General features: G+C 36.1%; 1 protein-coding gene across 4 annotated transcripts in view; it reads left to right on the top strand.

Annotated features, from left to right (window-relative positions):
• The window catches only part of MCTP1 (multiple C2 and transmembrane domain containing 1), a gene marked incomplete at its 3' end in the record, with an annotated part of 270,851 nt that overhangs the window by 167,028 nt on the left and 87,755 nt on the right, over positions 1-16,068 (top strand). For 3 of the 4 annotated variants that reach the window (XM_080572689.1, XM_080572690.1, XM_080572687.1), the window contains 5 exons: positions 1,897-1,999; positions 4,997-5,099; positions 5,481-5,582; positions 5,925-5,999; positions 7,812-7,931. In XM_080572689.1, coding sequence (XP_080428815.1) covers positions 1,897-1,999; positions 4,997-5,099; positions 5,481-5,582; positions 5,925-5,999; positions 7,812-7,931 — 503 coding nt within the window. Of the gene's footprint in view, positions 1-1,896; positions 2,000-4,996; positions 5,100-5,480; positions 5,583-5,924; positions 6,000-7,811; positions 7,938-16,068 lie in introns of those variants that run through there. The other variant, XM_080572688.1, reaches the window with a different exon arrangement.

Below are 16,068 nucleotides of genomic sequence, written 5' to 3'. Positions count from 1 at the left end.
TCTGAACCAATATTGTAGTTTGGAAGATCTGACCCCTGGACAGCTTTGTCTAAATATTGATTTCATTGTCATTTGAATAAGGTATGAAACAAATTACATGCCTCCCTAATATCATTAATGTAGACCCATTGAGCTACTCAGTTTATGGCTTCTTATAATACATGACATAGCATGACGGAATTATTGAAGACACTGTGAAATGCAATTGCATAGTGTGCTAGATTTGATTGTGGAAGGCCAAAGCCAGCACTCCGTAAGTTTTAAACACTTTGCCATCCAAAGAAAGTCCAGAGACGTGAATGCTCTACTCTCTAGTGTGCAGTTCAGTTGTTAATTTCTGACAAAGTTTCCTCGGGTTCTGGAAGTAGCAATTTGTTTTCCAGCTTTGTACTAATGTATTTGTAGCCTTAAATGAAAATAATACGTGCCCTTGTATGCTGTGCCAAAGGTGAAGGTAAGCAGGCACAGAAGTCAGCCAGGCTAGAACTACTGACATTGTACAATGTTTAAATTTGCCTTTAGCATGCCTGGTTGTCTATGAGTTTCATTTTGCTAATTGATAGGACAGCAAAATGATAAGCATTGGATTGTTCCTTTCAGTTACTGGATAAAAACAAAATAGGTAGGAAGGATCTCTCTGTTTGGCTATTACTATCATTATTTAAATATTAGTTAACTATTTTTTTCGCTTTATCAGCTCTTTATTGCAACCGTGTTCTCATCATTCCCCCTCATGTTTTTTTTTTTTTTTCTCTTCCTTTCTTTCTTCTTCCATCTTTGGGAAGGTCCTTTTTTACATGGCTGAACTGTTGCTAAACATGAGACTCAGATGTCTAATTTCTTTCTTCTCCTTTCCAAATACAAACCCTGGCTTTGTAGATATCTAAGAAAAAGCTTAGTGTAACTTGTACATCATCCCCCTAAAATTTTAGTCTGGGTGATTTTTTTCTCCTGTCTCTTTGGTTGGTAGCTGAACACAGCTCACCTTTACTCGTAAGCTGCCACACATGTAGGGGCACACACACGTACTTTCTTTACCCATTCCTTCTCTTTAGATTAAAAAAAGAAAACAAACAAACAAAAAATGTCTGTATCAGTCAATCATACAATTTCCATTATCTACATATTACACTTTTAAAGCATCATCTTCGTACTTTTATCTGTGGTGGCTTTCACGCTGGGGGACCTTCTTGTAAATATGTGCAAAGCTACTTCATTGTGCATTAATGTATACAAAAATCTCAACCACATTTGAGCTTCTGCTGTGCTGAGACTGCAGCCCATCATTCCAGCTGATATTTTCTCATTGTTTAATTGTACTTGCCTATTTTCTCTCTTTTGTTAGGCTTTTATCTGAAACTGTCTTTAAGTCTTTTTGATTTGGGGAAAAGGATTTGTGCAGCATGAAACATGTAGAACATAGTAATCTTTGGATAAGTATCATGGGTGCTATGTTATTACAAATAATATGGAGTAATACTTTTTCAACATATAAAAATGCTCTAATAATGTTATAATTGCAGTCAACATAGTTTTGGCACAATTAAAGTATAGTTCTCTTAGCTGTCTCAGAAGGGTGCTTGGCACCTTTTAGGAACATACTGGTTTTGATGAGATAAAAACTATATGGTAATTTTTTTCTTTTCACTTTTCTTTTTTTTTTCTCCTTTCCTTTTGCCTTTACGAAAAAAAATGTTATTTTACTGAAGAATCTTAATAGATTACAAGGATGATCAGTCTGTTATCATGATCTTGAATAAAATGCAGACCACAGGACTTAGCTGAATTGATTCTTCATTGACTTAAAGTTTAGAAAAACAAACAATTTTGATTTAGAAGTTGCTCATGGTGTATTTTCTCAGTTCATAAAATTTGTTCCAAATTCTCTCTTCATAGGTAAAAGTGACCCATTTTGTGTAGTTGAACTGAATAATGACAGACTGCTGACACATACGGTCTACAAGAACCTCAATCCAGAGTGGAACAAAATCTTCACATTGTAGGTGTTTTGGTTTTGTGAGTGTTTCATGGTGGTTCTTTTGTTTTGTGTTGTTTTGTTTGTTTGTTTGAAGGGAATATATGTGTAAATCAAAGGTACCTACCTCAAGTTCCAGTGAAAGTAACCAATGATGACATACTGCCATTTCTAAACCACACAGCTGCACACTTTTTTGAGGGTTAAAAACATGAAAAATAAAATAGAGAAAAGGCAACATTTACTATTTAAAAGGTAAAAAAGCAAGTTTATGTCTTGTAAACCAGAAACGAGACATACTGAGCATTCCAGACTTCTTCTATCTTCAGTGGAGTTTCAAGGGCTTACTACTGTGGTTTTGGCCCTGAAGTTTGGGTGGAAAAAAGATTCTGTGACCTTCAGTAAAATGTGGTTGTTAACCTTAATGAACTACTCAAAAACTATATAAAGGAATGAATTTTAAATGCATTCATGCTTTTCTGAATTATGGTCTTTGAATTTTGCATTTGTTATTGCTATTTGCCAACTGCACTTCTCACAATATAATGTTGCTATTGGGCAAAATGAGGTCTTAAGTGTTTAGTTTATTGGGAAGTGATGCAGTTGTCTTCTTTTTTCTTTTTTTCTTGTTCTTTTTCTTTTTTCTTTTTTCTTTTTTCTTTTTTCTTTTTCTTTTTCTTTTTTTCTTTTTTCTTTTTTCTTTTTTCTTTTTTCTTTTTTCTTTTTCTTTTTTCTTTTTCTTTTTCTTTTTCTTTTTCTTTTTCTTTTTCTTTTTCTTTTTCTTTTTCTTTTTCTTTTTCTTTTTCTTTTTCTTTTTCTTTTTCTTTTTCTTTTTCTTTTTCTTTTTCTTTTTCTTTTTCTTTTTCTTTTTCTTTTTCTTTTTCTTTTTCTTTTTCTTTTTCTTTTTCTTTTTCTTTTTCTTTTTCTTTTTCTTTTTCTTTTTCTTTTTCTTTTTCTTTCTCTTTCTCTTTCTCTTTCTCTTTCTCTTTCTCTTTCTCTTTCTCTTTCTCTTTCTCTTTCTCTTTCTCTTTCTCTTTCTCTTTCTCTTTCTCTTTCTCTTTCTCTTTCTCTTTCTCTTTCTCTTTCTCTTTCTCTTTCTCTTTCTCTTTCTCTTTCTCTTTCTCTTTCTCTTTCTCTTTCTCTTTCTCTTTCTCTTTCTCTTTCTCTTTCTCTTTCTCTTTCTCTTTCTCTTTCTCTTTCTCTTTCTCTTTCTCTTTCTCTTTCTCTTTCTCTTTCTCTTTCTCTTTCTCTTTCTCTTTCTCTTTCTCTTTCTCTTTCTCTTTCTCTTTCTCTTTCTCTTTCTCTTTCTCTTTCTCTTTCTCTTTCTCTTTCTTTTTCTTTTTCTTTTTCTTTTTCTTTTTCTTTTTCTTTTTCTTTTTCTTTTTCTTTTTCTTTTTCTTTTTCTTTTTCTTTTTCTTTTTCTTTTTCTTTTTCTTTTTCTTTTCTTTTTCTTTTTCTTTTTCTTTTTCTTCTTTTTCTCCTTTCTCCTTTCTCCTCTCTCCTCTCTCCTTTCTTTCTTTTTTTTTAATCCCTGTGTTATTTTGAACACAGTAAAAGGTTCTGACAAAGTAGAAAAAAGTCTTCCACAAACAAAATGTTCCTGTTATTTGTCTTGCTCTGTTGCCTTTTTTTTTTTCTTTCTGTCTGTTGGAATGTTACATCAGTGAGTAGAAAACTGATCAGCTGCATGTTTCTCTGCTACTGAAATCAACTAACAATCCACTGAAAAAATAATAGAGCTTTTAGCTTTGTGTACACTTATCTCACTTTAGCATAAGTGAAAATGCTGTTATGCCATTGATCTTAAATCACAGTCTGATTTTAATCTTCATATTTTTTTCCTCTAAGTCTGTAACTCATATACTTGGCATCCGCAGCTTTCCTTACCCTGCAGTTGGCTCTCAGGAATGAACTCTGAACAAAAGAAAAACTCTCACAATAGTTGTACTTCCCATTAGCTTATTAACATAGTTCTCATTTGTGTATCTGTACAAACATGCTAATTTCTTCATTAATTTATTTTTAATTATCTATTAATAGAAACGATAACTAATCAACCTCCACTGCTCAACAGTGTTCTCTGCATAAGGAGTTGTCTGCTTTCATACAGGACAAAAGACTAATCAGGAATTAAATAGAAAAACTCAAAAGACCTTCAAGGAAAGTTTTCACCTCTCTTACACACATATCTGCACAGACTATTTTGCTTGTCCTCAAATGTGTTATTTAATTTTGGACTAGCAATGCAGTTTCCTCTGGAGGCACATATTTTAGTGAAGCTGAAGTGCTTTGCTTGAATTCATATTTCCTGGATCAGCTGTTTGATCAAAGACGAGTTCTCTCAAACAATTTTGGTATTTTCTCTCTGCATAAGGAATGTGATTTTTTTCACTTGAGAGTTTGCAATGTACAGCGACATTTGTTGTCCACGGTGGTGGAGTGTTTAATAGCTTGCAGGCAAAAAACAGAACTAGCTGAAAAACACGTCATTTCTTATTTCTTGTTCCTAAGTTGTTGTAATGACTGCTGTGTGTTTGTCATTAAGCAAGGATTTTAGAATTAAAGAGCTCATTCTCTTTACAAGGATGCCTCGTGTAGCTGATGATTGTTTTCATTTACAAGCCTGCAGACAGCACAGTGTTTGCAGTAGGATTTGCTGCAGGGGTAGCAGTGTTCAGGGTGGCTGTGAGTCTCAGCCTGCTGCTTGCCGTGGTAAATCCCCAGTGCTCCTCCGCGCTGGCTCTCCTTGCAGCTCACGCAGCGCAAATGCCAGGTAGGAAATTTAAAGCAACATCCTTCAGAAAACTTCTGCTGGCAAAGCCTTGCAGAGCGCAGTCGCTGCAGCTCCTGGAGAGAGCTGGGGTTACATGGAGGGAAGCCTCATTTTCTTGGATTTTGTTCTCTGCTGTGGCTTGGAAAATATACACAAGTTTCTGGTTTTGCTAACCTCTTGTGCTTTTGTCCTTGGTAACTGCTGGTGTAGGTGACTTCTCTCCTCCATGTGTGCTTTTCCCTCTGTAGCAATATTAAAGACATCCACTCGGTGCTTGAAGTGACAGTTTATGATGAGGACCGCGATCGGAGTGCTGACTTTCTAGGCAAAGTTGCGATACCACTGCTGTCTGTAAGTTTCATTCACCTGACACACCAGTCTGTATTCTTCCTGCTGAAGGGGGGAGAATGAGAAAAAAAAAAAAAAAAGAAGAGGAAGAAGAAGGAAAAAAAAAAAGAGAGAGATTTGCAGCTCTGTGTCTGTCATTTCTCAACCAAGGTCTGTAATAAGAACACTAAAATTTTAACATACTCCATTCACGGCCATGTTGAATCCCATGATAGTTAATTTTTCCTGACAGACTCGGTCCTGGTAATGAACAGGTACTTGTCAGACTTGCCACAGTTGTTTTGGGTTCTCTGTCAGTTTCAGCAGCTGGGGGTCAGGGGTCACCGGGGGGGGGTATTCAGTGGAGACCGCGAGACAGACGGCTGTCATGTCCTTTTCCTGCAGATTCAAAATGGTGAACAGAAAGCCTACGTCTTGAAAAACAAGCAGCTGACAGGGCCAACAAAGGGGGTCATCTATCTTGAAATAGATGTGATTTTTAATGCTGTAAGTCTTAACTTTGGCTTTTTTGTACTGCTAAAGAGTTCAGTTTCATGAAAGCTTTTGTTCACGATTTGTAGAGAATTTCTGTCATTCCTCATTTTCTCTAAACCTTGATGTATACCACAGAATACTCTTCTGCCAATGCCTGGCACACCCACTCTTTTTGTTGCTGCTGCTGCTATTGCTGCTAATGCACGAAGCAGCAGCCCTTGCCTCTGTGTGCATCTGTGTGTCCTGGGCTTGGCAGCCGTGACTTTGAAACTTCATAATTTTTGCAAATCGGAGCATGTGTTATTAGTAAGGAGCGAGTAAGCTTGAAATATTGACACACATTTTAATGCGTAGGTGAAAGCCAGCATACGAACCTTAATGCCCAAAGAACAGAAGTACATTGAAGAGGAAAACAGACTGTCTAAACAGGTAAAGAGTAAGGAAACACTAATCCTTTCCAAAAGCCTTAATATCGAGTGTGCACATCTAAATATCTGGTATCGCGCTGCTGAGGGTAAAGAATAACATTTTCATTACCTGTTTACAAAAGAATATGATAGGTAGAAAGAGACAGAAACAAAATACGTGGTTTTATTGTATCTCTTCTCTATAAACTGCAGCTTAATTTCCGTGAAATACGTGAATAAGAACACAGTTGAAACCATCAGGTTCCACACATATCAGATTATAGTGCAGGTGCATGTAAACTAAGTCTTGCATAAATTTTTGCTGTTAACCTTGACCTGAAAGATCTCAATTTTTGTGTATGGTAGAGACTCTTTCAGCATTCTGTAGCCAAATTTTGCACAGCTTTATGGAGTAAGGTTTGAATCTCAGGTGGAAGCAAACTAAGACTCCTTATCACTTTTGAGAGCCATCTGGGTAGGAAATGTGTGGACCCTATTTCTTTTTTCTTTCTTTTTTTTTCCTGATTATTTGCCACTGATAGTTTTAACAGTAAACACATCTTACTTTTTTCTGCATTTCAATTGCTTTTTTTCAGTTTTTCATGTTACATGAATGATGTATTTTATATGGGGAGAACAGAGCTTTTGACTGAATTGTGGCAACAGGATTTTTTGTTTGCAGTGAAAAGACAAAAGTCTTGAAACTGATTTTTATTTTGTAGAAAACTTCTGGCTTGAGTATAATTTATCTGCTGGATGAATTGTGAATGCGTTGTTTGATGTGTTTCGTTAAAAAGAATATTTATTTCTTTACTCTTGGGAGTAAAGAGTTTACTAAACCTGCATTTTTCACTGTTATGCCAGCAAGGAAACAAGAAGGCCTTTTATTCAAGATTCATTCTTCTCCCCTCTTTGATAACCAAAAATGGCATTGTGCTTTCTGCAGATGGCAAGAGGAGTAAACTTTAAATATCCACTTGGTGGTTTGTTTTTCCTTTTAGCTTTTCTGGAATATCCGACCACGATACCACATGTAGAAAAAAATAAAATAAAAATGAATCTTTACATATGACTAATGCAGTAGCATTTCAAACTATCCAGATGTTCTGGGAGAGAGCACATCTTACCTACCTAGCACTTTATATGCCATTCAATACAGAAATGGAATGATTCACTGGTTTGTTTTCTTCTTTTGGTCAGGTATATTGCCATTTTAGTGGATTTAAGGGTAATCTTCTGAATTAAACCTAGCCCTGTAATATTTCATCTTGATAGAGATGCAGTTAAAGTTACTTTGATAGATACTTAAACCACACATGGTGATCATGTGAAGTTGTTGCGAAGGAGGAAAATTGGATGTAAAGAATATGTTTGATCTTACAGCAGTGATTTTGCATGTCAAGTTAGCATCCTACAGCATCTTCTTATTAAGAAAGGACAGAATTTTCTAAGTAATTAAGAAAGGGGAAGCCTTGCCTGTTTAACAAAACTCTGATATCTTAATAACAAAATAATTCGTGACATTTCTCAAGTAGCTTTTAAAAATAGATCTCCAGTTGTCACAAAGTTGTGCGAGTGAAGACAACAATTTGTATATAGTTTAGAACTAAATTCAGCAAATAACAATGATACATTTAGATAAATTCTCTGTCTTCCAAGTCTCTAATTTTAAAATACTATTCTCTCTCTGTGAGATAGAGCTTAACCTAGACAGTTTACCATGATATTTTTTCTCAACCTTTACCCAAATTAACAATGAGAATATTATAAACATGAACCTCTTCTGAAGCTTTTGAGGTTTTGAAATATTTTCATTCTTTCACCTTTTCACCAGCTGCTGTTGAGAAATTTCATCCGCATGAAACGTTGTGTCATGGTGCTCATAAATGCCGCCTACTACATTAACAGTTGCTTTGACTGGGATTCACCCCCAAGAAGTCTTGCTGCTTTTTTGGTATGATCTTCTTTATATTACTGTTAATCACCTTTGTGTTAAAGACCAAGAGATGATACAATCTTGATGTAGGCGTTCCTGAATTCTTTTCATTTAAAGTTTTATTTAAAACTATGAGGATATCACAAATCATTTTTATTCACATTTTTTAAAAGTACAGAGTTGTAAAATGTCACACAAACAATATGATCTTTTAAAAATATTTATAATTGTACAAATGGAAGTATGTGATATGACACAGTACAGTTGGTAAAGTATGGGATGATACATATTGAGCTTCTCACACGTTACTTCTGTTAATTTTTGCTTGTTCCCCTTGTATAATGTTTATATTTTTATAATTTGCTTTTATTGTTTAATACAGGTGCTTTTGCATATCACAGGCATAATATTATTGTTATTTTGCCTTCTACATACCGATATGCTACACCTGTAACTTCTGTAGAAGTACAAACTCTGGACCCAAGTAGTCGCTTGATTACTAAGAATTAATATCCTTGGCTAGATTAAAGACAAACAAACAAACAAAAAAACAACCAACCAACCAACCAAACAAAAAACTTTAAAATCATTAGTGCAAACAAACCTTTTAAACATCAAGCTCTGATCATAGCTCAATTTTTAGTAAATTTGGTTTTAATAATTTAAATAAAACTAATATGTCTTCATAAACATTACCATCATTAATATTAACCTTTGTGCTCATACTAAATTTGGAAAATTCCAAGCTTTATCACAGATTGTGTTTCTCAGATGAATGTCTTTTGATTTTAATTTTCAAAACTGTATAAGCTACAAATGAGACCAGAGTTCCTGTTTGTTTGGTTTTTGCATATGGGAGTTGCACGAGGAGTTAAAATGTATGCATGGTTATGCTTTCTGGAACATCCAGATTAATGAAATTGGCCGGAATACTGCATTTAGGAACTTCTTCATCAGAGATGTGAACAGAGAATGTTTCTGATGTTGCTTTGAATAATTATAGTGAAAGTGTGGTGATGCTGCTAGAGCTTAGGTGCCTGCAGCTTGGGTCTCTGGAACTTGCAGAAATCAAACTAGGCATTGGAGCAGCAAAACAGGATACTTTGGAGTATATTTAGCTTAGGATGACCAAAATTTCATTGGAAAATGCATTGCCTACATAAAACTCATATCCTTATGCTGCTATTACTGCTCCAGTTTGTAAATATTCATCAGTCCAAGAGCATTTTTAAAATGCATTTGGAACACCTACCTGTAGAAGAAAAGAGAAATGGAATGACATGCTGTTCTTTGTGGCAAATTAAATTATTTCTTTCTCTTGGTGCACTGCTGTGGCCATGCAAAAAGATGTGTTGCTATTAAATCATGGTGGTTTCTGATCATAGAACACATTCAATGTGATAGAGAGTAGCTGGAAATGCATAGGCACAGAATTTGAGTGGAGTGGGCTGTAGTGAGTGTACTTTATTATTGTAGTTATAGAGTGTTGCAGTAGAATCTTGTTCCTGATTATACGTATATAAAAAGCTATTTGTGTTGTTGTTGTTGTTGTTTATTATTTAGTTTTCTTTTAGTATTTATTTTGCTGTGTGGTAGTAGAGGATGTATTATTGTCAGTGTCAGTACTGTGGCTTCATCAATATGTTCCTGATCTGCATCCAGAAGTTTTATCTGTGCTTCTCAAGCTGATGTTATTCTGTCCAAAGATCACATCATCCCTCTGTTGGACAAAACATCCGTAGCATATTTTTTATTAGCTAAGCTGTATCTCCATGAACTTCTGTCATGATTGTAAAGCTTGGATTTAGCTGGTTTCTGGAGTTTCAGAGGTATTACGGGTCCTTGAAAAATCTCATATCTTTCATGGGAGTGGTTCACTTTCACATGTAGTACTGAGTTGTGCTTGCACACAGGTTATGCTGCAATTCAGTGGGTTTTATAAAAAAGCTGTACTTGTATGTATCATTTTCATCACTTCAAGAGAAGATACGATTTATATAATAGTGAAGTTGTCTCCCAGAGGTTAGAGAATGTCACAGTGAAATGTCAGTCCCAGAAAGGAGATGAGAAATAGGCCATTCTGTAGGTTTCCAGCTCTGTAGGCAGACTAATAAATAATGTACTAGAAGTAAACTTTTAAACTAACCATTTCTTCCTTCTTGTTGGATTTGAAGGCATACATTGACAGATGATATCACAACAGAGACTTACATCCATTTCACATAAGTTAAATATGTGAGCGTTGATTTTTCAGACCTCATATTGCCCCAAATTCTTAGAGTGACACTTACAGGCACCCTTTTCTCATACCTTACCCCATGTCTTTGCTTTCCAGGGGGGCCCCTGCTACACAAGACCACATGAGAAGAAATTCTGGTTGACTAGCTCAGTTTTCACAAATATAATGGGTTAGTTATAATCAGAGAGAAGTCCTGGAAAGTCAGACTGCTCTTGGAAAATGACAGAAAGCCTTGATTAATATGGTGACTCTATAATAAGCTACAGTTGTCTGCTTTATGCTCTTTGCACACTGAAGTGTTCACTGCAGTTTCTTTTAAAATCATTCTTCTTGGAGAGTCACAATGTTAGCAGGAAACACTAAAAGTGCTGGTTATTTATACTCCAGAACTTACACGTCTCAAACTTTTAAATTATCTGAGACGTTTTTAAAAAGGAAATGCTTTCTGAGAGCTTTATCATGGTGTTCCTTATTCATCCTTTCTCAAAGCTATCTGAAAGTGCCAGCTCAACAACTGGTGCTTCACAAACTGTACTTAGAAGCACAGAGACTTAGAAGCTAAGTTTTCAACATTCTGGATTATGCATTTCCTAGGTTAAGCAGTTATTTTACCTGTTTCTGTTGTACTTCATAAGCTCATTGCCTTCACTAGGGATTTTGCCTGAATGACTTAAAGTTTAGTCTTCTTTTTCTTTTTTTTTTTTTTTCCCTTTTGTGTGCCTCAGTCATTCACAGAAGAAGACTAATTGCTATCCGGATGTAATTTTTTTAAAATGTTGGTGATGATCTTATTGTGACATGATATTAAGCTGTGTTGTTTTGTGGGTTGTTTTGCAGTTGTTTTTTCATTTGTTTGTTTTTTCCACATATGCAAACAGCTCATGAAATATAGGTTGATCTGGCCACAGTGATGTGACTTCCGATTTGAACTACTGTGTTTTATATTCTTCCTCTTTCTTTCTGTCCTGTTAAATAAAGGAAATGTGTAGCAACAAAGTTAAGGTTTCAGTGCAAAGGAGCTTTTACTCTGTCAGACATAGACCTGTTTTGTCTCCAAGATAATTAAGAATGTCACCTCTTTGCACTTACCCTTCTTAAGCACCTAAATACAGTGTAAAAGAACAGAATACGAGCAGAGAGCCTTTGCTGTAAATTCACCTGATTTGCTGGATTTAATGCAGATTTCTAGATTAGTTGAGCAGTTAATTTTTGTATATCTTTTATTCCATAATTAATATAGTTCACTTCAGGCAGAAGAACTGTATTAGAGTATGCAAAAGTTGTTTTGTTTTGTTCTTTTTCCTCTTCAGATTAATCTACTGTGGGCACTGAATTGTCTACTAAATTGGGCCTAATTTCCGGCAGTTTCTTGACCAGACATTTGTGTTCTTGCAGATGTCAGTGGGTGCCATGTAGGGGGAAAAAGTGTACTCTTTTTTTTTTTTTTTTCCCAGTACTGTCATTTCTCACTGTAATGAGCACAAAAATAATTGGACAACTGAGCTATCAGTAAAAGGACACACTTCAACATGAGTCAATGAATTATTTTACGGGACAAACTTTAATCTTTAAATGTGATTGTAGATAATTTGTGCTACCATCTGTCCATTTGGAATTCTTTTAGCCTTTTCAGTCGTTATACAGTAAGTGCTGCTGTGTTTAACATTAACATTTGATATTTTACACATTTAATTTCTGTACTGCTGCGTGGTCCTTGGGGAGCTTCGCTCTAGTGCTACATGAGAGAGACAAAGTATTGATCAGTTAACATTTCAGCTACATTTATGTATGTCGCAAAATTAATGAAAATGCCAGACAAAAATGTCAGAGTGCACAAAAAGGTAGAATTTAAATTTGGTAGTTTAATGAAAAGTTTAAGATGTGCATTATCAAAAATGTCCCCTTGCCTTTAAAGTACAATTCATAACTGAGTAACTAAAAGGAACCACATATTTTACTTAGAGGAACATTGAACATGAAATATGAGGGAATATATAATCTTCAAAGTATTTGGTATCCCAAAATGGCCTCAGTAAAGCACTTTAATTGCCTGCTTGAACATTTAACTGTTACTCATAAAATAAACTTGTTTCCTTTCTAATTTGGAAGCAGAGTATCCTCACCTGATCCCACACATACTTTTCAGTATGTCCTCAAATTAATGCTCTCTGCTCTCTGTGAACATGCCCTTACATTCTTATTCCTCTGAATCTTTCAATACATGTGCATGCGTGCACACAGAAAATATTCTTCTCTTTTAGGCTTTGAAATATTGATAAAGTGGTGCACCCTGCATCCAAGTCATTTATCAGGTCTAACTCACCTTCCCTTTGTCTTCTAATGTTACACAATTCATGTGTGTAAATGACATAATAATATCCCTAGCCTTTGATTAAGTGTTAGCTCTCTTGCACACACACCGTTTAATTGCAGTGGTGTCATGCTAATTAACTGAAACTGTGACGGAAATAGAAGAAAAAAAAGAACTGGTCAGTGGCAGGAAATGAGACAGTAAAATAATTTTGTCTACTTGCTTAGCTTTTCCCTTTTATAAAGGGAAATTCTCACTACGATGCGTTTCAGAAGCAGCTTTCACTAAATGCTAAAGGACAAAGATTATATTTTGGAGAAACTTGAGATGGTACCATCAGGAGGCAGGAATGCATTTGCGTTAATTATAAAATACTTTTCTTTTTTTTCACACTGTTATTTTGGGATAATCAGAATTTAGGAGATATATTAAAGAATTCACGGATTTTACCCTAGTTGATATCATTTGGGGGGATCTGACATATAAACACCATCAAATTGCCTTTTACTAAACACGATGAAGTGGTTCATTGGATTGTCTTTGCCACCTGTTGTCTAGAATTAGAAATCGGGTGATGTTCTGGTAAGGTAGTTGCAAAACCTCTTACATCCTAAAAAAGCCTTTCCAAAAACTCCTGTTGGTGTCAAAACTGCCAGTTCTCAGGAGAGGTACCTCTTTGCAGAGGTAAAGCGACATGGTAGCACCAAGGCCAGGTACAAGATTCTTTTTCAGTGCAGGGCACACACGTGTACAAGAGCCTTTCAGCTTTTCATCAGGTCTGTCCCTACCAAAAGGAAAGAGAATAAGGTATACTAGACTGCTGCCATTCTGTTTTTCCAGAATTACAGCAAACAGAAAGAAAAGCAATCTAAATCGTGTTTCCTCTTTCCTGATTTTCTATACACCAGCAGAACTGTGTGAGACAGATGCAAAAATACAGTGGGATTTGAGCTTTCTGCAGCAAAAGTGTGCGTGTCAGTTTTTGGAAAATGGGATAGGAAAGAAACATGTCATTAATCTATGCGTATTCCACAATGTGATGGCTTCTGGGATGCAGTGTGTTTGGCACATAGTGTGCTTGCAAGTCTGATACAAGGAAGGACTGGGCAATATTCATATGTTTAATAATTTCCTCTAGTATTTTATATTGTTTTAAAAATTAACTTTCATTTTACTTCCTTTGTAGAGTGAATACATGGCTACTAAATCAATTTAGCATTGTGATTCATTGCCTGAGTGGTGACTTGATGCCGTTGTAGGCAGCCTAGTGTTTCCTGTGTGCCGTCCAGCTGCTGTTCCAGGAGGGCATGTCTCTGTGTCACATCTGTGATTGCCATCCGAGTGACTGGGATACCCACCCCACAGCAACTTAAGTGGCACTATCTCTACCTTTGGGCACGTAAATTGCTCCCATAGCTGTTTGTTTCATCTGCGTATCTGCTTTGGGTACTTACCTAGCTTCCACTGTGAGTTCTTTGGGATCTTGAAGTACTTAGTCTCAAAAGCACCTGTGTACTGTAAGGAAATACTTCCCTTATTTAGCATGAGTAATTGAGGTGAAGAGCCTTTATGGTTTCTCAAACTGGAAACAACAGACAAGAGCATTGCTATCACGGCTGGGCATTCCCTTATCTGCCAGAGGTTTCTTCCCACTTATTTTCCTTGTCTCACTACTTAGAAAACTGTCAGTTTTGCACTGAAAGTATTTGCCTATTAAAGCTTTCAAAGTGCTGATAAAACCAGATACACAAAAACGTCTGATGCACCGAAATATGATTTGTCAGAAATTAAGAAAAATGATTAGTTAAAATCCTATATTTAGTGTGTCCAAAAAGTTTACAAGATGAGCCTAAATTTCCTCTTCAGGCAGCAATGTGAGCAAAAGAATAGATAGCCAAATCACATGATTTACAATCTTGGGTCTGGAGTGAGTTCCATACAGCAATACCCTGAAATGATGTTGCTGTCACAAAAGACTATGACAGGTTTTGAATATGCAAAATTAAAAGTAGGGAAGAATTAAATGTATAGTTTTGTTAAAATTAATGCTAAATAAAAACGTATGGATATCAATACAATATTAGTACTGTGCTGTAGACAAAATGCTGACAAAGTCAGAAAAAAAGAGCCTAGTACAATTTTTGATAGATGGATTAGGAAATTTTAACTTTATTTTAATATTTTATACATATGAAAGTGCTGCATCATATCTGAGAAAAGAGATTGTTTTTTTTCAGACAAACTACCTCAGAAATAAATGTGGACAATTTTCTTACTGCCGTTTGCCCAGGCAGTGGGGAGAAGGGAGGACAAAGAAAGGTTTATATTACCAGTGTTCTCTCCTTCCTCTGAGGACAGTTGAGAATGTACAGAATTGAATGCCTTTTTATTTTATTCCCTGTGGGAATACAAGAAGACCAACCATTTTCTAGCATTAATGGATAACATACAGCTTCTAATTGACCGTGCATTAATGAGTGACCATGGGTGACGGAGCACTGGAACAAGTTTCCCAGAGTGGTTGTCTTCATGGAGATCTTAAAAAGCCACCTGGACATGGTCCTGGGCACCCCGCTCTTGCTAACCCTGCTTGAGCAGGGCGGTGGAGCAGATGGATCCAGAGGTCCCTTCCAACCTCATTCTGTCATTCTGTTATGCCCAGCCTCCTTTGCCTCTACCTGCTGAAGATAAGTGAGCTAACAACCACGCATGGCTCTGGAGTCTCTATTGTTGAGAGCAGCTTGTAGGTGTCCCCGGGCTGTCTCATGTTGCTGGGGCTCTCTCTGCTTGGTGTTACTAAAAGAGTGAGTTGCAGGATGGATGCAGCTAACCCAGCATGGCTATGTGACCAGAGAGGAGTTGCGCAGCAAGCAATCATCATGTATTCTTGTCAGCACTTTAATCCTGAGTGTTCAGCACTCTCCTGCATACAAATAAATAAGTTAAATAAATACATAAAGAGCAACAAAATCTAGCTCTTAAAAAAGTTCATATAGCATGGATATTATATTTGGATAATTATTTAGTAGCAGTGTTCAGAGGACAAAGTAGTTATATACCTTAGCATTATGTTCCTAGAGTTGTTGTTTCACAGCCGTTGCAAGACATTTTGGCCATTTAAACTTTCATTAAGTAGTGTACATGGGTGAATTATGACATACCTCAACTTTTTCGTCATCTTTATGTTATGAGTCATGTAAGAACCAGATTAGATTAGATTAGATATTTGGATGAAATTTTTCCCTCAGCCCAGGCTGCCCCGAGGAGCTGTGGCTGCCCCATCCCTGGCAGTGCCCAAGGCCAGGCTGGATGGGGCTGGGGGCAGCCTGGGCTGGGGGGAGGTGTCCCTGCCCATGGCAGGGGAGTTGGTTTTAAGGTCCCTTCCAACCCAAACCATTCTGTGATTCTATGATAATCAACACATTTGAAATCACATTATAAAGAGATTTAACTTTTTATTTTAGCAGCAGTATTATAGTTGTTTGCCTTGGAGTGAAAGAAGTATGGGCAGCATTGGCTTTACAGGACCTTTCAATAATTAAAATAATATAATTTAACATTTTATGAAATGTTTCAGTGTAGTAAAAAGTCAATAACCGGGTATA

Source organism: Anser brachyrhynchus (genome assembly GCF_964034855.1).
Source record: "Anser brachyrhynchus genome assembly, chromosome: Z".
In the NCBI taxonomy this organism is placed as follows: Eukaryota; Metazoa; Chordata; class Aves; order Anseriformes; family Anatidae; genus Anser; species Anser brachyrhynchus.
This window is presented reverse-complemented; position numbering and strand designations above follow the sequence as displayed.